The 26,010-nt window shown below is 39.7% G+C and overlaps 1 protein-coding gene and 1 non-coding gene across 2 annotated transcripts in view; one reads left to right on the top strand and one right to left on the bottom strand.

Annotated features, from left to right (window-relative positions):
- The window catches only part of LOC119981873, a 166,604-nt gene extending 147,203 nt beyond the window's left edge, over nucleotides 1–19,401 (top strand). Inside the window, exons 4-10 of the mRNA XM_038825015.1 lie at nucleotides 15,448–15,567; nucleotides 16,207–16,543; nucleotides 16,598–16,936; nucleotides 17,096–17,375; nucleotides 17,490–18,188; nucleotides 18,486–18,821; nucleotides 18,855–19,401. Coding sequence (XP_038680943.1) covers nucleotides 15,448–15,567; nucleotides 16,207–16,543; nucleotides 16,598–16,936; nucleotides 17,096–17,375; nucleotides 17,490–18,188; nucleotides 18,486–18,821; nucleotides 18,855–19,401 — 2,658 coding nt within the window. The remainder of the gene's footprint in view (nucleotides 1–15,447; nucleotides 15,568–16,206; nucleotides 16,544–16,597; nucleotides 16,937–17,095; nucleotides 17,376–17,489; nucleotides 18,189–18,485; nucleotides 18,822–18,854) is intronic.
- Nucleotides 14,548–14,654, bottom strand: LOC119983214. Its single transcript, XR_005464569.1, has one exon. It is a non-coding gene; the product is annotated as a small nucleolar RNA R71 (small nucleolar RNA).
- Nucleotides 19,402–26,010: the final 6,609 nt, after the last annotated feature.

Here is a 26,010-nt window from a genome sequence, read left to right as displayed (position 1 = left end):
CTAGTTTAGCTTTTGTTCAACATTTCATAAGGTAACGATGCGAGTGGACCAAGTTATGTTTGAAAAGGGACAAAAACGCGAAACGTTCATCTATGGAGAGAGTTGAGCAATTCCAAAGCATCAATCTATATCATTGTACTCCATTTAGTGTTCTTAGTAGTCTGACTTGCTAGTTTAGCTTTCCTTCAATGTTTCGTAAGGTAAAGATGCGAATAGACCAAGTTAAGTTTAAAATTGCACAAAAAGGAGAAACGCTTGTATATGGAGAGAGTTGAGCATTTCCAAAGCATCAATGTGTATCATTGTGCTCCATTTAGTGTTCTTAGAATTCTGACTTGCTAGTGTAGCTTTCGTTCAACGTTTCATAATGTAACGATGCGTGTAGAACAAGTTATGTTTGGAATTGCTCAGAAATGTGAAATGCTTGTCTATGGCGAGAGTCGAGCAATTCCAAAGCATCAAAGTGGACCGTTGTCCTCTATTTAGTGTTCTTAGAAGTTTGACTTGCTAGTTTAGCTTTCGTTCAACGTTTCGTAAGGTAATGATACGAGTAGAACAAGTTATGTTTGGAATTGCTCAGAAATGTGAAATGCTTGTCTACGGCGAGAGTTGAGCAATTCCAAAGCGTCAAAGTGGACCTTTGTTCTCCATTTAGTGTTCTTAAAAGTCTGACATGCTAGTTTAGATTTCGTTCAATGTTTCCTAAGGTAACGATACGAGAGGACCAAGTTATGTTTGAAATGGGACAAAAACGTAAAACGCTCATCTATCGAGAGAGTTGAGCAATTCCAAAGCATTAATGTGTACCTTTCTACTCTATTTAGTGTTCTTAGAAGTCTGACTTGCTAGTTTAGGTTTCGTTCAACGTTTCGTAAGGTAACTATGCGAGTGGACCAAGTTATCTTTTAAATGGCACAAAAACGTGAAACGCTCATCTATGGAGAGAGTTGAGCAATTCCAAAGCAACAATGCAGTTTGTTGTACTCTATTTAGTGTTCTTAGAAGTTTGACTGGCTAGTTTAGCTTTCGTTCAACGTTTCGTAAGGTAACGATATGAGAGGACCAAGTTATGTTTCAAATGGCACAAAAACGTGACACGCTCATCTATGCAGAGAGTTGAGCAATTCCAAAGCATCAATGTGTACCGTTGTACTTCATTTAGTGTTCTTAGAAGTCTAACTTGCTAGTTTAGGCTTTGTTCAACATTTCGTAGGTAACGATGCGAGTGGACACGGTTATGTTTGAAATGGCATAAAAACGTGAAACGCTCATCTATGGAGAGAGTTGAGCAATTCCATTGCATCAATGTGTACCATTGTACTCCATTTAGTGTTCTTAGAAGTCTGACTTGCTAGTTTAGCTTTTGTTCAACATTTCGTAAGGTAACGATGCGAGTGGACCAAGTTATGTTTGAAATGGGACAAAAACGTGAAACGTTCTTCTATGGAGAGAGTTGAGCAATTCCAAAGCATCAATCTGTATCAATGTACTCCATTTAGTGTTCTTAGTAGTCTGACTTGCTAGTTTAGCTTTCCTTCAACGTTTCGTAAGGTAAAGATGCGAATAGACCAAGTTAAGTTTAAAATTGCACAAAAAGGAGAAACGCTTGCATATGGAGAGAGTTGAGCATTTCCAAGGCATCAATCTGTATCATTGTGCTCCATTTAGTGTTCTTAGAATTCTGACTTGCTAGTTTAGCTTTCGTTCAACGTTTCATGATGTAACGGTGCGTGTAGAACAAGTTATGTTTGGAATTGCTCAGAAATGTGAAATGCTTGTCTATGGTGAGAGTCGAGCAATTCCAAAGCGTCAAAGTGGACCGTTGTCCTCTATTTAGTGTTCTTAGAAGTTTGACTTGCTAGTTTAGCTTTCGTTCAACGTTTCGTAAGGTAACGATGCGAGTAGAATAAGTTATGCTTGGAATTGCTCAGAAATGTGAAATGCTTGTCTATGGCGAGAGTTGAGCAATTCCAAAGCGTCAAAGTAGACCTTTGCTCTCCATTTAGTGTTCTTAAAAGTCTGACATGCTAGTTTAGGTTTCGTTCAATGTTTCCTAAGGTAACGATGCGAGAGGACCAAGTTATGTTTGAAATGGGACAAAAACGTAAAACACTCATCTATGGAGAGAGTTGAGCAATTCCAAAGCATTAATGTGTACCATTCTACTCTATTTAGTGTTCTTAGAAGTCTGACTTGCTAGTTTAGGTTTCGTTCAATGTTTCGTAAGGTAACTATGCGAGTGGACCAAGTTATCTTTTAAATGGCACAAAAACGTGAAACGCTCATCTATGGAGAGAGTTGAGCAATTCCAAAGCATCAATGCAGTTTGTTGTACTCTATTTAGTGTTCTTAGAAGTTTGACTGGCTAGTTTAGCTTTCGTTCAACGTTTCGTAAGGTAACGATATGAGAGGACCAAGTTATGTTTCAAATGGCACAAAAACGTGACACGCTCATCTATGCAGAGAGTTGAGAAATTCCAAAGCATCAATGTGTACCGTTGTACTTCATTTAGTGTTCTTAGAAGTCTAACTTGCTAGTTTAGGCTTTGTTCAACATTTCGTAGGTAACGATGCGAGTGGACAAAGTTATGTTCGAAATGCCGCAAAAACGTGAAACGCTCATCTATGGAGAGAGTTGAGCAATTCCAAAGCATCAATATGTACCATTGTACATCATTTAGTGTTCTTAGAAGTCTGACTTGCTAGTTTAGGTTTCGTTCAACGTTTCTTCAGGTAACGATGCGAGTGGACCAAGTTATGGTTGAAATGGCAGAAAAATGTAAAATGCTCATCTATGGAGAGGGTTGAGCAATTCCAAAGCATCAATGTGTACCATTGTACTCTATTTAGTGTTCTTAGAAGTCTGACTCGCTAGTTTAGCTTTTGTTCAACGTTTCGTAAGGTAACAATGCGAATAGACCAAGCTATGTTGGAAATTGCACAAAATTGAGAAACGCTCACATATGGTGAGAAATGAACAATTCCAAAGCACCAATGTGTACCGTTGTACTCCATTTAGTGTTCTTAGAAGTCTGAATTGCTAGTTTAGCTTTCGTTCAACGTTTCGTAACGTAACGATGCGAGTGGGCCAAGTTATGTTTGAAATGGCACAAAAACGTGAAACGCTCATCTATGGAGAGAGTTGAGCAATTCCAAAGCATCAATGTGTACCGTTGTACTCTATTTAGTGTTCTTAGAAGTCTGACTTGCTAGTTTAGGTTTCGTTCAACGTTTCCTAAGGGAATGATGCGAGTGGACCAAGTTATGTTTGAAATGGCACAAAAACGTGAAACATTCATCTATGGAGAGAGTTGAGGAATTCCACAGCTTCAATATATTTCGTTGTACTCTATTTAGTGTTCTGAGAAGTTAGTTTAGCTTTCGTTCTACATTTCGTAACATAACGATGCGAGTAGAACAAGTTACGTTTGGAATTGCTCAGAAATGTGAAATCCTTGTCTATGGTGAGAGTTGAGCAATTCCAAAGCATCAAAGTGGACCTTTGTCCTCCATTTAGTGTTCTTAGAAGTCTGACTTGCTAGTCTAGCTTTCGTTCAACCTTTCGTAAGGTAACGATGCGAATAAACCAAGTTATGTTTGAAATGATACAAAAATGAGAAACGTTCTTCTATGGAGAGATTTGAGCAATTCCAAAGCATCAATGTGTACTGTTGTACTCCATTTAGTGTTCTTAGAAGTCTGACTTGCTAGTTTATGTTTCATTCAACGTTTCGTAAGGTAACGATGCGAGTGGACCAAGTTATGTTTGAAATGACACAAAAACGTGAAACGCTCATCTATGGAGGGAGTTGAGCAATTCCATTGCATCAATGTGTACCATTGTACTCCATTTAGTGTTCTTAGAAGTTTGACTTGCTAGTTTAGCTTTCGTTCAACGTTTCATAAGGTAACGATGCGAGTGGACCAAGTTATGTTTGAAATGGCACAAAAACGTGAAACGTTCATCTATGGAGAGAGTTGAGCAATTCCAAGGCATCAATGTGTACCATTGTACATCATTTAGTGTTCTTAGAAGTCTGACTTGCTAGTTTAGGTTTCGTTCAACGTTTCATAAGGTAATGATGCGAGTGGACCAAGTTATGGTTGAAATGGCAGAAAACGTAAAATGCTCATCTATGGAGAGAGTTGAGCAATTCCAAAGCATCAATGTGTACCATTGTACTCTATTTAGTGTTCTTAGAAGTCTGACTTGCTAGTTTAGCTTTTGTTCAACGTTTCGTAAGGTAACAATGCGAATAGACCAAGTTATGTTGGAAATTGTACAAAATTGAGAAACGCTCGTATATGGCGAGAAATGAGCAATTCCAAAGCACCAATGTGTACCATTATACTCCATTTAGTGTTCTTAGAAGTCTGAATTGCTAGTTTAGCTTTCGTTCAACGTTTCCTAACGTAACGTAACGATGCGAGTGGGCCAAGTTATGTTTGAAATGGCACAAGAACGTGAAACGCTCATCTATGGAGAGAGTTGAGCAATTCCAAAGCATCAATGTGTACCGTTGTACTCTATTTAGTGTTCTTAGAAGTCTGACTTGCTAGTTTAGGTTTCGTTCAACGTTTCCTAAGGGAATGATGCGAGTGGACCAAGTTATGTTTGAAATGACACAAAAACGTGAAACACTCATCTATGGAGAGAGTTGAGCAATTCCACAGCATCAATGTCTTTCGTTGTACTCTATTTAGTGTTCTGAGAAGTTTGACTTACTAGTTTAGCTTTCGTTCAACGTTTCGTAACGTAACGATGCGAGTAGAACAAGTTACGTTTGGAATTGCTCAGAAATGTAAAATCCTTGTCTATGGCGAGAGTTGAGCAATTCCAAAGCATCAAAGTGGACCTTTGTCCTCCATTTAGTGTTCTTAGAAGTCTGACTTGCTAGTCTAGCTTTCGTTCAACGTTTCGTAAGGTAACGATGCGAGTAGAACAAGTTATGTTTGGAATTGCTCAGAAATGTGAAATGCTTGTCTATGGCGAGAGTTGAGCAATTCCAAAGTGTCAAAGTGGACCGTTGTACTGCATTTAGTGTTCTTAGAAGTCTGACTTGCTAGTTTAGGTTTCGTTCATCGTTTGCTAAGGTAACAATGCGAGAGGACCAAGTTATGTTTGAAATGGGACAAAAACGTGAAACGCTAATCTATGGAGAGAGTTGAGCAATTCCAAAGCATTAATGTGTACCGTTCTACTCTTTTTAGTGTTCTTAGAAGTCTGACTTGCTAGTTTAGGTTTCGTTCAATGTTTCGTAAGGTAACTATGCGAGTGGACCAAGTTATCTATGAAATGGCGCAAAAACGTGAAACGCTCATCTATGGAGAGAGTTGAGCAATTCCAAAGCATCAATGTAGTTTGTTATACTCCATTTAGTGTTCTTAGAAGTTTGACTGGCTAGTTTAGCTTTCGTTCAACGTTTTGTAAGGTAACGATACGAGTGGACCAAGTTATGTTTCAAATGGCACAAAAACGTGACACGCTCATCTATGCAAAGAGTTGAGCAATTCCAAAGCAACAATGTGTACCGTTGTACTTCATTTAGTGTTCTTAGAAGTCTAACTTGCTAGTTTAGGCTTTGTTCAATGTTTCGCAAGGTAACGATGCGAGTGGACAAAGTTATGTTCCAAATGCCGCAAAAACGTGAAACGCTCATCTATGGAGAGAGTTGAGCAATTCCAAAGCATCAACATATACTGTTGTACTCTATTTAGTGTTCTTAGCAATCTGACTTGCTAGTTTAGATTTCGTTCAACGTGTCGTAAGGTAACGTTATGAATAGACCAAGTTATGCTTGGAATGGCACAAAAACGTGAAACGTTCATCAATGGAGAGAGTTGAGCAATTCCAAAGCATCAATGTGTACCATTGTACATCATTTAGTGTTCTTAGAAGTCTGACTTGCTAGTTTAGGTTTCGTTCAAAGTTTCGTAAGGTAACAATGTGAGTGGACCAAGTTATGGTTGAAATGGAACAAAAAGTGTAATGCTCATCTATGGAGAGAGTTGAGCAATTCCAAAGCATCAATGTGTACCATTGTACTCTATTTAGTGTTCTTAGATGTCTGACTTGCTAGTTTAGCTTTTGTTCAACGTTTCGTAAGGTAAAAATGCGAATAGACCAAGTTATGTTAGAAATTGCAAAAAAATGAGAAACGCTCGTATATAGAGAAATGAGCAATTCCAAAGCATCAATGTGCACCGTTGCACTCCATTTAGTGTTCTTAGAAGTCTTAATTGCTAGTTTAGCTTTTGTTCAACGTTTCATAACGTAACGAATCGAGTAGAACAAGTTACGTTTGGAATTGCTCAGAAATGTGAAATCCTTGTCTATGGCGAGAGTTGAGCAACCCCGAAGCATCAAAGTGGACCTTTGCCCTCCATTTAGTGTTCTTAGAAGTCTGAGTTGCTAGTTTAGCTTTCGTTCAACGTTTCGTAACGTAACGATGCGAGTGGGCCAAGTTATGTTTGAAATGGCAAAAAAACGTGAAACGCTCATCTATGGAGAGAGTTGAGCAATTGCAAAGCATCAATGTGTACCGTTGTACTCTATTTAGTGTTCTTAGAAGTCTGACTTGCTAGTTCAGGTTTCGTTCAACGTTTCCTAAGGGAATGATACGAGTGGACAAGTTATGTTTGAAATGGCACAAAAACGTGAAACACTCATCTATGGAGAGAGTTGAGCAATTCCACAGCATCAATGTATTTCGTTGTACTCTATTTAGTGTTCTGAGAAGTTTGACTTACTAGTTTGGCTTTCGTTCAACGTTTCGTAACGTAACGATGTGAGTAGAACAAGTTACGTTTGGAATTGCTCAGAAATGTGAAATCCTTGTCTATGGCGAGAGTTGAGCAATTCCAAAGCATCAAAGTGGACCTTTGTCCTCCATTCAGTGTTCTTAGAAGTCTGACTTGCTAGTCTAGCTTTCGTTCAACGTTTCGTTAGGTAACGATTGAGTAGAACAAGTTATGTTTGGAATTGCTCAGAAATGTGAAATGCTTGTCTATGGTGAGAGTTGAGCAATTCCAAGGCGTCAAAGTGGTCCGTTGTACTACATTTAGTGTTCTTAAAAGTCTGACTTGCTAGTTTAGGTTTCGTTCAACGTTTCCTAAGGTAACGATGCGAGAGGACCAAGTTATGTTTGAAATGGGACAAAAACGTGCCCCGCTCATCTATGGAGAGAGTTGAGCAATTCCAAAGCATTAATGTGTACTGTTCTACTCTATTTAGTGTTCTTAGAAGTATGACTTGCTAGTTTAGGTTTCGTTCAACGTCTCGTAAGGTAACTATGCGAGTGGACCAAGTTATCTTTTAAATGGCACAAAAACATGAAACGCTCATATATGGAGAGAGTTGAGCAATTCCAAAGCATCAATGTAGTTTGTTCTACTCTATTTAGTGTTCTTAGAAGTCTGACTTGCAAGTTTAGGTTTTGTTCAACATTTCCTAAGGGAACGATGCGAGTGGACCAAGTTATATTTGAAATGGCACAAAAACGTGAAACACTCATCTATGGAGAGAGTTGAGCAATTCCAAAGCATCAATGTATTTCGTTGTACTCTATTTAGTGTTCTGAGAAGTTTGACTTACTAGTTTAGCTTTCGTTCAACGTTTCGTAACGTAACGATGCGAGAGGAACAAGTTACGTTTGGAATTGCTCAGAAATGTGAAATCCTTGTCTATGGCGAGAGTTGAGCAATTCGAAATCGTCAAAGTGGACCTTTGTCCTCCATTTAGTGTTCTTAGAACTCTGACTTGCTAGTCTAGCTTTCGTTCAACGTTTCGTAAGGTAACGATGCGAATAAACCAAGTTATGTTTGAAATGGCACAAAAATGAGAAACGCTCATCTATGGAGAGATTTGAGCAATTCCAAAGCATCAATGTGTACTGTTGTACTCCACTTAGTGTTCTTAGAAGTCTGACTTGCTAGTTTATGTTTCATTCAACGTTTCGTAAGGTAACGATGCGAGTGGACCAAGTTATGTTTGAAATGGCACAAAAACGTGAAACGCTCATCCATGGAGAGAGTTGAGCAATTCCATTGCATCAATGCATACCATTGTACTCCATTTAGTGTTCTTAGAAGTCTGACTTGCTAGTTGAGCTTTCGTTCAACGTTTCGTAAGGTAACGATGCGAGTGGACGAAGTTATGTTTGAAATGGCACAAAAACGTGAAACTTTCATCTATGGAGAGAGTTGAGCAATTCCAAAGCATCAATCTGTATCATTGTACTCCATTTAGTGTTCTTAGTAGTTTGACTTGCTAGTTTAGCTTTCGTTCAATGCTTCGTAAGGTAATGATGCGAATAGACCAAGTTAAGTTTAAAATTGCACAAAAAGGAGAAACGCTTGTATATGGAGAGTGTTGAGCATTTCCAAAGCATCAATGTGTACCATTGTTCTCCATTTAGTGTTCTTAGAAGTCTGACTTGCTAGTTTAGCTTTCGTTCAACATTTCGTAAGGTAACGATGAGAGTAGAACAAGTTATGTTTGGAATTGCTCAGAAATGTGAAATGCTTGTCTATGGCGAAAGTTGGGCAATTCCAAAGCGTCAAAGTGGACCGTTGTACTGCATTTAGTGTTCTTAGAAGTCTGACTTGCTAGTATAGGTTTCGTTCAACGTTTCCTAAGGTAACGATGCGAGAGGACCAAGTTATGTTTGAAATGGGACAAAAACGTGACACGCTCATCTATGGAGAGAGTTGAGCAATTCCAAAGCGTTAATGTGTACCGTTCTACTCTATTTAGTGTTCTTAGAAGTCTGACTTGCTAGTTTAGCTTTCGTTCAACGTTTCGTAAGGTAACGATGCGAGTGGACCAAGTTATGTTTGAAATGGCATAAAAACGTGAAACGCTCATCTATGGAGAGAGTTGAGCAATTCCAAAGCATCAATGTGTACCGTTGTACTCTATTTAGTGTTCTTAGAAGTCTGACTTGCTAGTTTAGGTTTCGTTCAACATTTCATAAGGGAACGATGCGCGTGGACCAAGTTATGTTTGAAATGGCACAAAATCGTGAAACACTCATCTATGGAGAGAGTTGAGCAATTCCGAAGCATCAATGTATTTCGTTGTACTCTATTTAGTGTTCTTAGAAGTTTGAGTTACTAGTTTAGCTTTCGTTCAATGTTTCATAAGGCAAACGATGCGAGTGGACGAAGTTATGTTTGAAATGGCACAAAGAGTGGCAGGCGCATCTATGGAGAGAGTTGAGCAATTCCAAAGCATCAATGTATTTGGTTGTACTCTATTTAGTGTTCGTAGAAGTTTGACTTACTAGTTTAGCTTTCATTTAACGTTTCGTAAGGTGACGGTACGAATAGACCAAGTTATGTTTGAAATGGCACAAAAACGTGAAATGCTCATTTATGGAGAGAGTTTAGCAATTCCAAAGCATCAATCTGTACCATTGTACTCTATTGGGTGTTCTTAGAAGTATGAATTGCTAGTTTAGCTTTGGTCCAACGTCTCGTAAGGTAATGATGCGAATAGACCAAGTTATGTTTGAAATTGCGTAAAAACAAGAAACGCTCGTATATGGAGAGAGTTGAGCAATTGCAAAGCATCAATTTGTACCGTTGTACTCCATTTATTGTTGTTAGAAGTCTGACTTGCTAGTTTAGCTTTCGTTCAACGTTTCGTAATGTAACGATGCGAGTAGAACAAGTTATGTTTGGAATTGATCAGAAATGTGAAATGCTTGTCTATGGCGAGAGTTGAACAATTTCAAAGCGTCAAAGTGGACCGTTGTTCTCTATTTAGTGTTGTTAGAAGTCTGACTTTCTAGTTTAGCTTTCGTTCAACGTTTCGTAAGGTAACGATACGAATAGACCAAGTTATGTTTGAAATGGCACAAAAACGTGAAACGCTCATCTATGGAGAGAGTTGAGCAATTCCAAAGCATCAATGTATTTCGTTGTACTCTATTTAGTGTTCTGAGAAGTTTGACTTACTAGTTTAGCTTTCGTTCAACGTTTCGTAACGTAACGATGCGAGAGGAACAAGTTACGTTTGGAATTGCTCAGAAATGTGAAATCCTTGTCTATGGCGAGAGTTGAGCAATTCGAAATCGTCAAAGTGGACCTTTGTCCTCCATTTAGTGTTCTTAGAACTCTGACTTGCTAGTCTAGCTTTCGTTCAACGTTTCGTAAGGTAACGATGCGAATAAACCAAGTTATGTTTGAAATGGCACAAAAATGAGAAACGCTCATCTATGGAGAGAGTTGAGCAATTCCAAAGCATCAATGTGTACTGTTGTACTCCATTTAGTGTTCTTAGAAGTCTGACTTGCTAGTTTATCTTTCGTTCAACGTTTCATAAGATAACGATGCGAATGGACCAAGTTATGTTTGAAATAGCACAAAAACATGAAACGCTCATCCATGGAGAGAGTTGAGCAATTCCATTGCATCAATGCATACCATTGTACTCCATTTAGTGTTCTTAGAAGTCTGACTTGCTAGTTGAGCTTTCGTTCAACGTTTCGTAAGGTAACGATGCGAGTGGACGAAGTTATGTTTGAAATGGCACAAAAACGTGAAACTTTCATCTATGGAGAGAGTTGAGCAATTCCAAAGCATCAATCTGTATCATTGTACTCCATTTAGTGTTCTTAGTAGTTTGACTTGCTAGTTTAGCTTTCGTTCAATGCTTCGTAAGGTAATGATGCGAATAGACCAAGTTAAGTTTAAAATTGCACAAAAAGGAGAAACGCTTGTATATGGAGAGTGTTGAGCATTTCCAAAGCATCAATGTGTACCATTGTTCTCCATTTAGTGTTCTTAGAAGTCTGACTTGCTAGTTTAGCTTTCGTTCAACATTTCGTAAGGTAACGATGAGAGTAGAACAAGTTATGTTTGGAATTGCTCAGAAATGTGAAATGCTTGTCTATGGCGAAAGTTGGGCAATTCCAAAGCGTCAAAGTGGACCGTTGTACTGCATTTAGTGTTCTTAGAAGTCTGACTTGCTAGTATAGGTTTCGTTCAACGTTTCCTAAGGTAACGATGCGAGAGGACCAAGTTATGTTTGAAATGGGACAAAAACGTGACACGCTCATCTATGGAGAGAGTTGAGCAATTCCAAAGCGTTAATGTGTACCGTTCTACTCTATTTAGTGTTCTTAGAAGTCTGACTTGCTAGTTTAGCTTTCGTTCAACGTTTCGTAAGGTAACGATGCGAGTGGACCAAGTTATGTTTGAAATGGCATAAAAACGTGAAACGCTCATCTATGGAGAGAGTTGAGCAATTCCAAAGCATCAATGTGTACCGTTGTACTCTATTTAGTGTTCTTAGAAGTCTGACTTGCTAGTTTAGGTTTCGTTCAACATTTCATAAGGGAACGATGCGCGTGGACCAAGTTATGTTTGAAATGGCACAAAATCGTGAAACGCTCATCTATGGAGAGAGTTGAGCAATTCCGAAGCATCAATATATTTCGTTGTACTCTATTTAGTGTTCTTAGAAGTTTGAGTTACTAGTTTAGCTTTCGTTCAATGTTTCATAAGGCAAACGATGCGAGTGGACGAAGTTATGTTTGAAATGGCACAAAGAGTGGCAGGCGCATCTATGGAGAGAGTTGAGCAATTCCAAAGCATCAATGTATTTGGTTGTACTCTATTTAGTGTTCGTAGAAGTTTGACTTACTAGTTTAGCTTTCATTTAACGTTTCGTAAGGTGACGGTACGAATAGACCAAGTTATGTTTGAAATGGCACAAAAACGTGAAATGCTCATTTATGGAGAGAGTTTAGCAATTCCAAAGCATCAATCTGTACCATTGTACTCTATTGGGTGTTCTTAGAAGTATGAATTGCTAGTTTAGCTTTGGTCCAACGTCTCGTAAGGTAATGATGCGAATAGACCAAGTTATGTTTGAAATTGCGTAAAAACAAGAAACGCTCGTATATGGAGAGAGTTGAGCAATTGCAAAGCATCAATTTGTACCGTTGTACTCCATTTATTGTTGTTAGAAGTCTGACTTGCTAGTTTAGCTTTCGTTCAACGTTTCGTAATGTAACGATGCGAGTAGAACAAGTTATGTTTGGAATTGATCAGAAATGTGAAATGCTTGTCTATGGCGAGAGTTGAGCAATTTCAAAGCGTCAAAGTGGACCGTTGTTCTCTATTTAGTGTTGTTAGAAGTCTGACTTTCTAGTTTAGCTTTCGTTCAACGTTTCGTAAGGTAACGATACGAATAGACCAAGTTATGTTTGAAATGGCACAAAAACGTGAAACGCTCATCTATGGAGAGAGTTGAGCAATTCCAAAGCATCAATCTGTACCATTGTACCCTATTTAGTGTTTTTAGAAGTCTGACTTGCTAGTTTAGCTTTCGTTCAACGTTTCGTAGGCTAATGATAGGTGTGTTAATACCTATTGTTTTTGGTAGGAATTTCCCCCTCTTAAGCTTCCTTTAAATAAATAATGAGTGTATTTATGTGTTGATTTGTATTTTGATAGGTTGATTGCGGTTTGGATGAAAAGTGATGAAAAAAAGGGCTGAATTGAAGAAAATGTCCACCGACCTTCGTGTGTTCAAATACTTATAACTTTTTGTCATGTTATCGGAATCGAGCGAAATAAAAGGCATTGGAAACTAGACATCTCAATCTTTCCGTAGACGCTAAAATCGTGAAAATCGGACGTCGTATGGAGATTTTGGAATCATTCCACGCCTAGGCGCAATATTTGTGCACGCCCAGAATCACTCCTGCACGCCCAGTCCAGAGAGATCGACTTGAAAGTGAAGTGGTGCACGCCTAGGCGCAAAATTCAACACGCCTAGGCGCAAAAGGCAGATTTTGGGTGTGTTTTAATTCGCGATTTTCCCGAGCGGAAGGGACTTTTTGACTTCGAACTGATTTTCTGGAGAGCGAAACCAGAGGGGGAAGGCGAATCTTGGAGCTAGGAGGAGAGATTCTTCAGCTCAACTTGGATTTACTCAACTAATTGGGTTTATTCATGATTTTCTCATCTCTCTTCTTGTGTTTTTCTCTCATTATGTGTAACTAAACCTCTTTGCCAAGGCTATGTTGAAGCCTTGGGTTTGATGACTTTGTTTATGACTTGATTTACATATATATGAGTTGATTTGGGTATAAATCTTGTGTTTCTATGTTTGATTGCAATTTCTTCATGCTTGTAGTGTTTGGCCAACACTTTAGGTTTTTGGATGAAATTGTTTGGAGAATTTGCTTAGACAATAATATGTCAAGTAGATTATGCTTCTTGAAACACTTGATTATGAATGTGTCTCCCTTTAATTAGGTGACAATTTGTATGAATTCTAATCTCCATAGAACTCCATGAATTCCTATGCATGTTTAGACCAATAAGATGGCTAGAATGTATTTAGGAATATCCGACCTAGACCAATAAGATGGCTAGTAATCGATTTTAGGGAGATTTGGCTTAAGTGCGCTAAAACGGACTTAGGTACGGATTCGTTATGCCCGAATTAGCAAATATGTGTGTGAATTTGTGTCATTGCAAGTCATTTCCCAAGGGGGATTCCAAAGCCTTGGTGTTCATCTCATATTCGTTAACTAATCTCATTTGCATTAGTTGCATCCTTATTCTAAGAAAATTCCAAAAACACTTTGCTATTTGCTTGTTTTAGTTTAATTACCAAACCAAACAATCTTGAGTTGAACTTTACTTTTGATTGCATTGTCCATATATACATATAAATATACATTTGGATTAGACATAACACCGTCCCTATGGATTCGACCCTTGCTTATCATTGTGCTGTAGTCGCCGACTAGTACACTTGCTAGTAAGGTTAATTTAGACCCAACAAGTTTATGGCGCCGTTGCCGGGGACGGTTGCTTATATTTGATCCATTCTTGTTTATATACATAGATACTTACATACTTAGTTTAGTTTTTACTTACTTGACAATTAGTGATCCTTATACGATTCCTTCTTGTTTGTAGTTCATGCAAGGAAGGCGTTCTCAAGATACAGAAATTCTTCCTGTTGATCTAGACTTGGAACGTGCACGAAGGAACAAGAGAGACAAGGACCCCCTTGAGGAGCAATCTTCCACTCGGTCTATCTCTCCTACATTCAGCTCTAGTTCATCTAGTGACAATACTTTGGGAGAACATTCTGAACAAGCGAGCATGGCTGAAAATCGTGAAGAAGTTGGCAACAATGCCAACAATGCAAATGCTCCTGTTACCATCATGGACTACTCTATGCCACAATTCTCTACTAGACAATCTTGCATCGTATTACCAACCATTCCGCCAAATCTATCTTATGAGCTTAAATGTCATGTGATTAACATGCTCCCATCATTCTCAGGAGCGGAAAATCAAGATGCTAGTGATCACATTGATAATTTTCTGGAGATTTGTGGCACTCAAAAAATTCAAGGCATATCTGAAGAGTTCATACGGTTGAAGCTATTTCCTTTTTCTCTTAAGGAAAGTGCTAAGATCTGGTTCAAGACTTTGCCACCAAATTCTATCATTTCTTGGGATCAACTTTCTGCTAAGTTTATTCAGAAGTTCTATACTCAGTCAAGGACACAGAGGCTTAGGGATAAGATTTTCCATTTCAGGCAGAACAAGGGAGAACCACTTTTTAAGGCTTGGGAGCGATATAAAACTTTATTGATTGGTTGCCCACATCATCAATTCTTGCCATGGCAGATTATATCATACTTTTACCAACATCTGGCTGATGAATGCCGCCATAGGTTAGATGCAGCTGCCGGAGGAAATATTATGGCTAAGGAACCGACTGAAGCCAATGAAATTATTGAGACTGTGGTAGCAAATTCCTCACAATGGGATAATCGTGATCTTGATGCTCCTAGACACATGGTTTATGAGGACAGTGCTTCAAATTCAGAGATGGCATCTGTGGCTAGGAAATTGGATGCGGTAGTAACTTTGCTGAGCAGAAATTTGGAGCCTTGTGGCATTTGTGGAGGCACCGATCATCCTACTCATGTATGTTCTAGAAGTGGGACATTTCCTGAAGCTGAAGTTAATGCAGTTCAACCTTTTCATAGGCAGCAGAATGATCCATTTTCTCACACATATAACCCAGGATGGAAGAATCACCCAAATTTCTCGTATGCTTCATCCCAGAATTTCAATCAGGGGCCCAGACCTTGGCAAGCTCCACGACAAGGACCACCTTCTCAAGATGCAAAGAAGTCTGCTATGGAGGACCTTATCACCCAACTTGCTCAATCACAAGTCACAATGCAGCATTCCCAAGCAGAGATGAGCAATTCGATGACTCAATTGCAACAAACGGTTTCCAGTAATACTCAGTCCATCGCAAAGCTTGAAATGCAAGTAGGACAACTTGCTCAGGCTTTGAGTGAAAGACAGCCGGGAAAGCTTCCGAGTCAACCTGAGGTAAATCCTAAACAGCATGAAGATGCTAATGCTATTACTGTCTTGCGAAGTGGGAAAAAGGTGGATAACAAGATTGAATATCAAGGGCTTGATGGTGAGGGTCATGATGAACCTATAGTGGTGGAACCGAGTGCTCCCACCACACCTCATGTTGAGAAGGAAAAGCCGGAAGAAGAAGAGGTTGTTCCAATAGTGCCTTTTCCATCTCGTCTTGCACCAGCTAAGAAAAACAAGTATAATCGAGATATTTTTGAAGTTTTGAAGAAAGTGGAGATTAATATTCCACTTATTGAGGCAATTAAGTCTATTCCCGCATATGAACAATTTTTGAAGGAGTTGTGCACTAACAAAAGAAAGATTGGTGATCATGAAGAAGTATTTCTCTCCAAAGAGACAAGTGCTATTTTACAAAAGAAGCTCCCACCCAAATTAAAAGATCCGGGTAGCTTTACCATTCCTTGTATTATTGGAGAGAAAGAAATTGAAAAAGCCTTGATGGATCTTGGTGCAAGTGTGAATATCATGCCTTATTCTGTTTACACTACATTGAAGATCGATGAGTTGAAACCAACCTCAGTCACTCTCCAATTAACGGATTGCTCTTTAGTGCATCCTTTTGGGCTAGTTGAAGATGTTCTAGTGAAGGTGGGAGAGTTTGTTATTCCGGTGGATTTTTTAGTGCTTGATATGGAGGGTGAACCTAATCCGGGAAAAGATGTACCAATCATTCTGGGCCGCGGTTTTATGGCAACCACCAACACCATCATTGATGTCAAGATGGGAGTTCTTACTATGACAGTTTTTGATAAAACTATTCAGTTTCGGCTCTTTGAGGCCATGAGACATTCTAATGATTCAAAGACTTGTTTTTGGGTGGATGTGGTCGATAGAAGAGTCGACATGGAGCTGCATAGAAATGATAAAACCATTGCTTTGGAAGCTTTTCTAATGGGATATATTGAGAGGACTTTGGACAATGATACTCAAGAAGTTGTAAACATGTTTGAGGCTTCTCCTAGTTATCAACACAAGTGGCGTCCGACTTTTGAAAATTTGAGGGACTCTCCAAATCTTGAGAAGCTAGTACCATCTATAGTGAGTCCGCCAGAGCTAGAGTTGAAGCCTTTGCCAGCACACTTGCGATATGCATTCTTAGGTAACTCTAAAACTCTTCCTGTTATTATTTCTTCTAATCTTTCTCTCTTGGAAGAAGAGAAATTGCTCCGTGTTCTCAGAGAATACAAGAGTGCAATTGGGTGGACCATTGCGGATATTCGTGGCATTAGCCCCTCTGTGTGCATGCATCGCATTTTGATGGAGGACGGAACTAAAGCCACTAGAGAAGGACAAAGAAGATTAAATCCCAACATGAAAGAAGTTGTCCGGAGTGAGATTTTGAAGCTCTTGGATGTTGGCGTTATTTATCCTATTTCTGATTCCAAATGGGTGAGTCCAGTTCATCTTGTGCCGAAGAAATCTGGGATTACTGTCGAAGCCAATGAGAACAATGTGCTTATTCCTACTCGGAAGGTCACAGGGTGGCGAGTTTGTATTGATTATTGGAAACTGAATTTAGTTACCCGAAAAGATCACTTCCCATTACCTTTTGTTGATCAGATGCTTGAGAGACTGGCAGGGCATGAGTATTATTGCTTCCTGGATGGTTATTCTGGTTATAACCAAATTGCCATTGCTCCCGAAGATCAAGACAAGACTACTTTCACTTGTCCATTTGGAACATTTGCTTATCGTCGGATGCCTTTCGGCCTATGCAATGCTCCTGCAACATTTCAGCGTTGCATGATAAGCATCTTCTCTGACATGGTGGAGCGTTTTATTGAGATATTTATGGATGATTTTTCTGTCTTTGGGTCAAGTTTTGACAATTGCCTTAAAAATCTGTCTATTGTGTTGAGGAGATGTGAAGAAACCAATTTGGTTCTAAATTGGGAAAAATGCCACTTTATGGTGCAACGAGGAAATGTGTTGGGGCATATTATCTCCAAAAATGGAATTGAAGTTGATCCGACAAAGATTGAGCTTATATCAAAGCTTCCTCCTCCGATCAATGTGAAAGGAATTCGTTCTTTTCTGGGACATGCAGGGTTCTATAGGAGGTTCATTCAAGATTTTTCTAAAATTGCTAGGCCTTTATGCAACCTTTTGGCCAAAGATGCAATTTTTCTATTCGATGAAGCTTGTATGAGGGCATTCGATTTGTTGAAAGAGAAACTTACTACTGCTCCAATTATGATGCCTCCGGATTTTTCTTTGCCATTCGAAATTATGTGCGATGCTTCTGACTTTGCCATTGGAGCGGTGCTTTGTCAACGAGTTGACAAGAAGTCTCATGTTATATATTATTCAAGCCAAACACTCAATGATGCTCAAGTTAATTATACCACCACCGAGAAAGAGTTGTTGGCCATTGTCTTTGCCTTGGACAAGTTTCGTCAATATTTAGCATGCTCTAAAGTGATTGTCTACTCTGACCATGCAGCATTGCGGTATTTATTGTCAAAGAAAGACTCCAAGCCAAGGCTCATTCGTTGGGTACTGCTTCTCCAAGAGTTTGATTTGGAGATTCGGGATAAAAAGGGGTGCGAGAATATAGTTGCTGATCATCTCTCTCGGCTCGCTATCAAGGAAAGCGGTGAAAGAGATATGGATTTCAATGAGACCTTTCAAGATGAGCATTTATTTGAGGTCGAGGAGGTTCCTTGGTATGCAGATATAGTTAATTACCTGGTAAGCCGAAAGTTACCTCCAGGCATGACCACACATGAGAAAAACAAGTTTCTATCCTCCATCAAATATTACTATTGGGATGATCCTTATTTATTCAGATGTTGTCCTGATCAGATTATCAGACGATGTATTCCTGTTAATGAGCAAGAAAGTGTTCTTCACTTTTGCCACTCTCATGTGTGTGGAGGGCATTTTGGGGGGAAGAAAACTTCTGCCAAGGTACTTCAATGTGGATTTTATTGGCCCTCTTTGTTCAAAGATGCTCATTCTTTCTGTTTGACATGTGATCGATGCCAACGCACCAGGAATATTTCAGCAAGAGATCAAATGCCATTGAACAATATATTGACTATTGAGCTATTTGATGTGTGGGGGATTGACTTCATGGGTCCATTCCCCAATTCCCATGGAAATCTATATATTTTGGTGGCGGTTGATTATATGAGTAAATGGGTGGAAGCTCTACCGTGCAAAACCAATGATCATGGTGTGGTTGTGAATTTCTTGAAAAATATGATCTTTGCAAGGCTTGGAACTCCAAGAGCTATTATTAGTGACGGTGGATCGCATTTTTGCAACAAGTACTTTGAGAAATTGATGAAAAAATGTGGGGTAACTCACAAGGTTTCTACACCTTACCACCCGCAAACGAGTGGCCAAGTGGAGATATCGAACCGGGAGATCAAGCATATTCTTGAGAAAACGGTTTCCTCTAATAGAAAGGATTGGAGTATTAAGCTTAATGATGCTCTTTGGGCTTATCGGACCGCTTTTAAAACTCCTATTGGCATGTCTCCCTACCGGTTAGTCTTTGGGAAGCCTTGTCATTTACCGGTGGAGCTGCAACATCGAGCATACTGGGCAATCAAGGTTTTGAACTTTGATCTCCAGGAAGCTGGCAATATGAGGAAGCTCCAACTTAATGAGCTTGATGAGCTTCGGAATGACTCCTATGAGAATGCTAAAATCTACAAGGAAAAGACCAAACTCTTTCATGATAAACATGTCTCAAGGAAGGTATTTGAACCAGGTCAAAAAGTCTTGCTGTATAATGCTCGCCTTCGATTTTTTCCGGGAAAGCTTCGATCAAGGTGGAGTGGTCCGTATGAGGTGATTAAAGTTCTTCCTTATGGATCTATATTTATCAAGGACCCTCGCACAGGTTTTGAGCAACAAGTAAATGGTCACCGCCTCAAGCCCTATTTTGAGACTTCTTTTGATATGGAAAAGTACAAGTTACGCTTGGAAGATCCTCCATCCCTTTGAAGATCTCAGTACCGCTACGTCTGGCTGAAGACATTAAACTTAGCGCTATTTGGGAGGCAACCCAATGCAGTATATCCTTTTGTGTATTTTTATTGGCAAAATTTTGTGTGGATGTTAGTTTGCATGTGCTGGAATCTGGCTGCAGGAAAATTGAAATTTCTGGGCAATATGTTACAGCCATACCACGCCTAGGCGTGCATATCCACGCCTAGGCGCAGCTTATCCACGCCTAGGCGTGTATACATATATATAAAAATAAAAAAATAAAAAAATAAAAAATAAAAAAATAAAAATCTTGATTATATACCACACAAACTGTACACTCACTCACATACCCACGCCGAGCTCTCTCTTTACCGCGTGCCTAGGCGCACCTCTCCAATCCTCGCCTAAGCGACTGTCTAAGCGCATCAGGAATTATGCCGCGGCAAAAGATATTGGCAACCATGCGCAAGAAGCGCACTTCTCAGTCTACAACACCTCAGCCACCTCCTGCAGCAGAGGGGTCTACTTCTGGAGCTGCCACTGATTACTTTGACATTGCTACTCTTGTGTCGAAGATATATTTATCAGCTGATCTGTTGAACAAGGTTGGGGTAAGAAGTGAGCCTTTCGGCCGGCTCTGCCACTTTTGTTCTTTCATTGCTACCCCGGATGTTTCTGCTGCTGATGTTCCGGTCTATCCAAACCTGGTGCATGCATTCTATCGCACCGTGGAAGCAACAGGGACTGGCCTCTACCAAGCTATATTGCCTTCCGGGATGATTACTTTTTCTGCTGCTGATGTTAGTGCCAGTATTGGACATCCTACTTCCCAGCCTCCTGATAGTGGTTTCCAGCCACCTATTCCTTCTGCCCAGCTGGAAAATCATGAGTGGATTGTCCAACATTTTACTAGTCGGCGGGGAAAATTTGTTCGGAAATCTGCTCTTCCGCAGGTTATGTATCTTGTGGACCGGCTAGTGCATGGAAACTTATGGCCAACTGGGCACCAGAGTGAGAGGAGGGAGGAGGCATTGGAGATTCTTTATTGTATCTGGACTGGTACTTGGTTTGATCTCGGCCAATATTATATTCAGTCCTTTTTGGCTATCCGTCGGAGCGTGGAGGACACCAAAGTAAAGGTGAAGAGGCTCTTTCTGCCGCGGATCATCACTTGCTTGCTGAAATATCTCCAGGTGCTACCTCTGACTCTGCAGTCTGTCCCTCTTCCCATGGAGGCGTATGATTTGAGCAACTGGCGTATTAGTATAGCTCGTATTCGCTCTGCCCCTGCTGGGAGAGCTCGATATGCTCCGGGTGTTCAGCAGTATGCGGAGGAGGACGAGGAGGATGACACCGCTCAGAGTGATGCCGATGCTGCTGATCATGATACTCGGCTCAAGGAGATGAGCGACCAGCTGACTCGTCTTGAGCAAACCTTCCAGTCTCATGCTGAGTATGTCCAGCAGCAGTTCCAGACTCAGGGTCAGCAGATTGCTGATGTCCTATCCACGCTCCAGGAGATGCGGCGCGACAAAAATCTCACTTATGTTCGCCACAAGACCTCTGGTGGCCCCTCTCAGTAGTTTCCCCTGCAGGTTGTATTGTTCTACGCTTGTCCTCCATTTTATTTTGTTCAGTTTCTTCCTATCTTATGCTTTGAGGACAAAGCTTGTTCTAACAGTGGGGTGGTTGGGTAGTCTTATTTTATGCTGTTATTACGGTCAAGTACTATGGATGATGCCCACTTATTTTCTGTTAATCTGTGCTTGGATGGACTCCCTTATGTTTCATATTTGAGTTGCGAACCCATCTTATCCCCTTATATGCTTGAGGAATCATTGATGCCTACTTGATTATTTACGAAATTGATTCACTTGCATTGAAATGTAGTGGGGTATGACTTGGTTGGATGTATGTGTGGAATATGGATTTTCTCTTAGATGAGCCAGAACATCATGTCAGTAATATCATTGGCACTAATTATTTGTATACAATTACAACGAAAAAAAAAAAAAAAAAAAAAAAAAAAGAAGAAGAAGAAGAAGACTCGAAAATTGATGAAAATCATGTTCCGCTCATGTGTTTTTGCTGAGTAACCGGGGCTCTTGTCTAACCAACTTGAGTTTCGCGTAAAAAGGTGAGGCAGTCATGATGAACATACTAGGCCAGCTTAACTTCGAAACCTTGTCAACTCGAGAAATTGATCCGAGGGGTGCTTTGTCACCTAATGCCCTAAACCAGCTGGTTGGGAGTCATTGGTTGAGAACTCGCTACATGGGTTGACTAGAAAGTTTAATGGAGTGAGCATTGCACAGTCCTAGATAAAAAAAAAGAGAAGACATTTAGACAGAGTAGTATGTATATAAATAAATGTGCCTTGGTATCATTGCTTGGTTGTTCTTGGGAGTCTTGGAATGTGACTATGTTTAGCATGTATAAACTCTTGGAAGCCACATTTTTATGCATTTCCTCTTAGCACTTCATGCCATCTAAAAAGATTAATTGAGTAGGCTGAAATTTTTCCATGAGTATATCGTGCGGATGAAGTGTGGGGTGCTTGATATCTTGAGACTAAAACGTTTGCGGGTGTCGTTCTTTTAAGCCCTCAGGAGACACAACTCCTCCACTAGGGACACCTAGGGGTTTAAAGGCTTGTTGCATATGCTAAATGCAACCGCGATTCCTGCGTTAGTGAGTTAAGATGTTAGTGGTACATGTACTTAGTCTAGTTTTACTTGAGGACAAGTAAGGTTTAAGTGTGGGGTGTTTGATAGGTGTGATAATACCTATTGTTTTTGGTAGGAATTTCCCCCTCTTAAGCTTCCTTTAAATAAATAATGAGTGTATTTATGTGTTGATTTGTATTTTGATAGGTTGATTGCGGTTTGGATGAAAAGTGATGAAAAAAAGGGCTGAATTGAAGAAAATGTCCACCGACCTTCGTGTGTTCAAATACTTATAACTTTTTGTCATGTTATCGGAATCGAGCGAAATAAAAGGCATTGGAAACTAGACATCTCAAGCTTTCCGTAGACGCTAAAATCGTGCAAATTGGACGTCGTATGGAGATTTTGGAATCATTCCACGCCTAGGCGCAATATTTGTGCACGCCCAGAATCACTCCTGCACGCCCAGTCCAGAGAGATCGACTTGAAAGTGAAGTGGTGCACGCCTAGGAACGCGCCTAGGCGTGCGCCTAGGTGTGCGCCTAGGCGTGGTGCGCCTAGGCGTGAATTCAACACGCCTAGGCGCAAAAGGCAGATTTTGGGTGTGTTTTAATTCGCAATTTTCCCGAGCGGAAGGGACTTTTTGACTTCGAACTGATTTTCTGGAGAGCGAAACCAGAGGGGGAAGGCGACTCTTGGAGCTAGGAGGAGAGATTCTTCAGCTCAACTTGGATTTACTCAACTAATTGGGTTTATTCATGATTTTCTCATCTCTTTTCTTGTGTTTTTCTCTTATTATGTGTAACTAAACCTCTTTGCCAAGGCTAGGTTGAAGCCTTGGGTTTGATGACTTTGTTTATGACTTGATTTACATATATATGAGTTGATTTGGGTATAAATCTTGTGTTTCTATGTTTGATTGCAATTTCTTCATGCTTGTAGTGTTTGGCCAACACTTCAGGTTTTTGGATGAAATTGTTTGGAGAATTTGCTTAGACAATAATATGTCAAGTAGATTATGCTTCTTGAAACACTTGATTATGAATGTGTCTCCCTTTAATTAGGTGACAATTTGTATGAATTCTAATCTCCATAGAACTCCATGAATTCCTATGCATGTTTAGAACAATAAGATGGCTAGAATGTATTTAGGAAGATCCGACCTAGACCAATAAGATGGCTAGTAATCGATTTTAGGGTGATTTGGCTTAAGTGCGCTAAAACCGACTTAGGTACGGATTCGTTATGCCCGAATTAGCAAATATGTGTGTGAATTTGTGTCATTGCAAGTCATTTCCCAAGGGGGATTCCAAAGCCTTGGTGTTCATCTCATATTCGTTAACTAATCTCATTTGCATTAGTTGCATCCTTATTCTAAGAAAATTCCAAAAACACTTTGCTATTTGCTTGTTTTAGTTTAATTACCAAACCAAACAATCTTGAGTTGAACTTTACTTTTGATTGCATTGTCCATATATACATATAAATATACATTTGGATTAGACATAACACCGTCCCTGTGGATTCGACCCTTGCTTATCATTGTGCTGTAGTCGCCGACTAGTACACTTGCTAGTAAGGTTAATTTAGACCCAACAGCTAACGATGCATATAGACTAAGTTAAGTTTAAAATTGCACAAAAAGGATAAACACTCGTATATGGAGAGAGTTGAGCATTTTCAAAGCATCAATGTGTATCATTGTACTCCATTTAGTGTTCTTAGAAGTCCGACTTGCTAGTGTAGCATTCGTTCAACGTTTCATAATGTAATGACGCGAGTAGAACAAGTTATGTTTGGAATTGCTCTGAAATGTGAAATGCTTGTCTATGGCGACAGTTGAGCAATTCCAAAGAGTCAAAGTGGACCGTTGTCCTCTATTTAGTGTTCATAGAAGTCTGACTTGCTAGATTAGGTTTCGTTCAACGTTTCGTAAGGTAACGATGCGAGTGGACCAAGTTATGTTTGAAATGGCACAAAAACGCGAAACGCTCATCTATGGAGAGAGTTGAGCAATTCCAAAGCATCAATGTATTTTGTTGTACTCTATTTAGTGTTCTTAGAAGTTTGACTTACTAGTTTAGTTTCGTTTAACATTTCGTAAGGTAACGATGTGAGTCGATCAAGTTATGTTTCAAATGGCACAAAAACGTGACACGCTCATCTATGGAGAGAGTTGAGCAATTCCAAAGCATCAATGTGTACCGTTATAATCCATTTAGTGTTCTTAGATGTCTGACTTGCTGGTTTAGGTTTCGTTCAATGTTTCGTAAGGTAACAATGCGAGTGGACAAACTTATGTTTGAAATGGCGCATAAACATCGAACGCTCATCCATGGAGAGATTTGAGACCAAAGCACCAATATGTACCATTGTACTCCATTTAGTGTTCTTAGAAGTTTGACTTACTAGCTTAGCTTTCGTTCAACGTTTCATAAGGTAACGATATGAGTGGACCAAGTTATGTTTCAAATGGCACAAAAATGTGACACGCTCATCTATGAAGAGAGTTGAGAAATTCTAATACATCAATGTGTACCGTTGTACTCCATTTAGTGTTCTTAGAAGTCTGACTTGCTAGTTTAGGTTTCGTTCAACGTTTCGTAGGGTGACGATGCGAGTAGACCAAGTTACGTTTGAAATGGCGCATAAACGTGAAACGCTCATCTATGGAGAGAGTTGAGAGATTCCAAAGCATCAATGTGTACCGTTGTACTCTATTTAGCGTTCTTAGCAGTCTCACTTGCAAGTTTAGCTTTCGTTCAACGTGTCGTAAGGTAACGATGCGAATAGACCAAGTTATGTTTGAAATGGCACAAAAACGTGAAACTCTCATCTATGGAGAGGTTGAGCAATTCCAAAGCATCAATGTGTATCATTGTACTCCATTTAGTGTTCTTAGAAGTCTGAGTTGCGAGTTTAGGTTTCGTTCAACGTTTCGTAAGGTAACGATGCGAGTGGACCAAGTTATGTTTGAAATGGCACAAAAACGCGAAACGCTCATCTATGGAGAGAGTTGAGCAATTCCAAAGCATCAATGTATTTTGTTGTACTCTATTTAGTGTTCTTAGAAGTTTGACTTACTAGTTTAGTTTCGTTTAACATTTCGTAAGGTAACAATGTGAGTCGATCAAGTTATGTTTCAAATGGCACAAAAACGTGACACGCTCATCTATGGAGAGAGTTGAGCAATTCCAAAGCATCAATGTGTACCGTTATAATCCATTTAGTGTTCTTAGATGTCTGACTTGCTGGTTTAGGTTTCGTTCAATGTTTCGTAAGGTAACAATGCGAGTGGACAAACTTATGTTTGAAATGGCGCATAAACATCGAACGCTCATCCATGGAGAGATTTGAGACCAAAGCACCAATATGTACCATTGTACTCCATTTAGTGTTCTTAGAAGTTTGACTTACTAGCTTAGCTTTCGTTCAACGTTTCATAAGGTAACGATATGAGTGGACCAAGTTATGTTTCAAATGGCAAAAAAATGTGACACGCTCATCTATGAAGAGAGTTGAGAAATTCTAATACATCAATGTGTACCGTTGTACTCCATTTTGTGTTCTTAGAAGTCTGACTTGCTAGTTTAGGTTTCGTTCAACGTTTCGTAGGGTGACGATGCGAATAGACCAAGTTACGTTTGAAATGGCGCATAAACGTGAAACGCTCATCTATGGAGAGAGTTGAGAGATTCCAAAGCATCAATGTGTACCATTGTACTCTATTTAGCGTTCTTAGCAGTCTCACTTGCAAGTTTAGCTTTCGTTCAACGTGTCGTAAGGTAACGATGCGAATAGACCAAGTTATGTTTGAAATGGCACAAAAACGTGAAACGCTCATCTATGGAGAGGTTGAGCAATTCCAAAGCATCAATGTGTATCATTGTACTCCATTTAGTGTTCTTAGAAGTCTGAGTTGCGAGTTTAGGTTTCGTTCAACGTTTCGTAAGGTAAC

Source organism: Tripterygium wilfordii, chromosome 17 (genome assembly GCF_013401445.1).
Source record: "Tripterygium wilfordii isolate XIE 37 chromosome 17, ASM1340144v1, whole genome shotgun sequence".
NCBI lineage: Eukaryota > Viridiplantae > Streptophyta > Magnoliopsida > Celastrales > Celastraceae > Tripterygium > Tripterygium wilfordii.
Note: the sequence above shows the minus strand (reverse complement) of the source record. Positions and strands in the feature narration are given on the sequence as shown.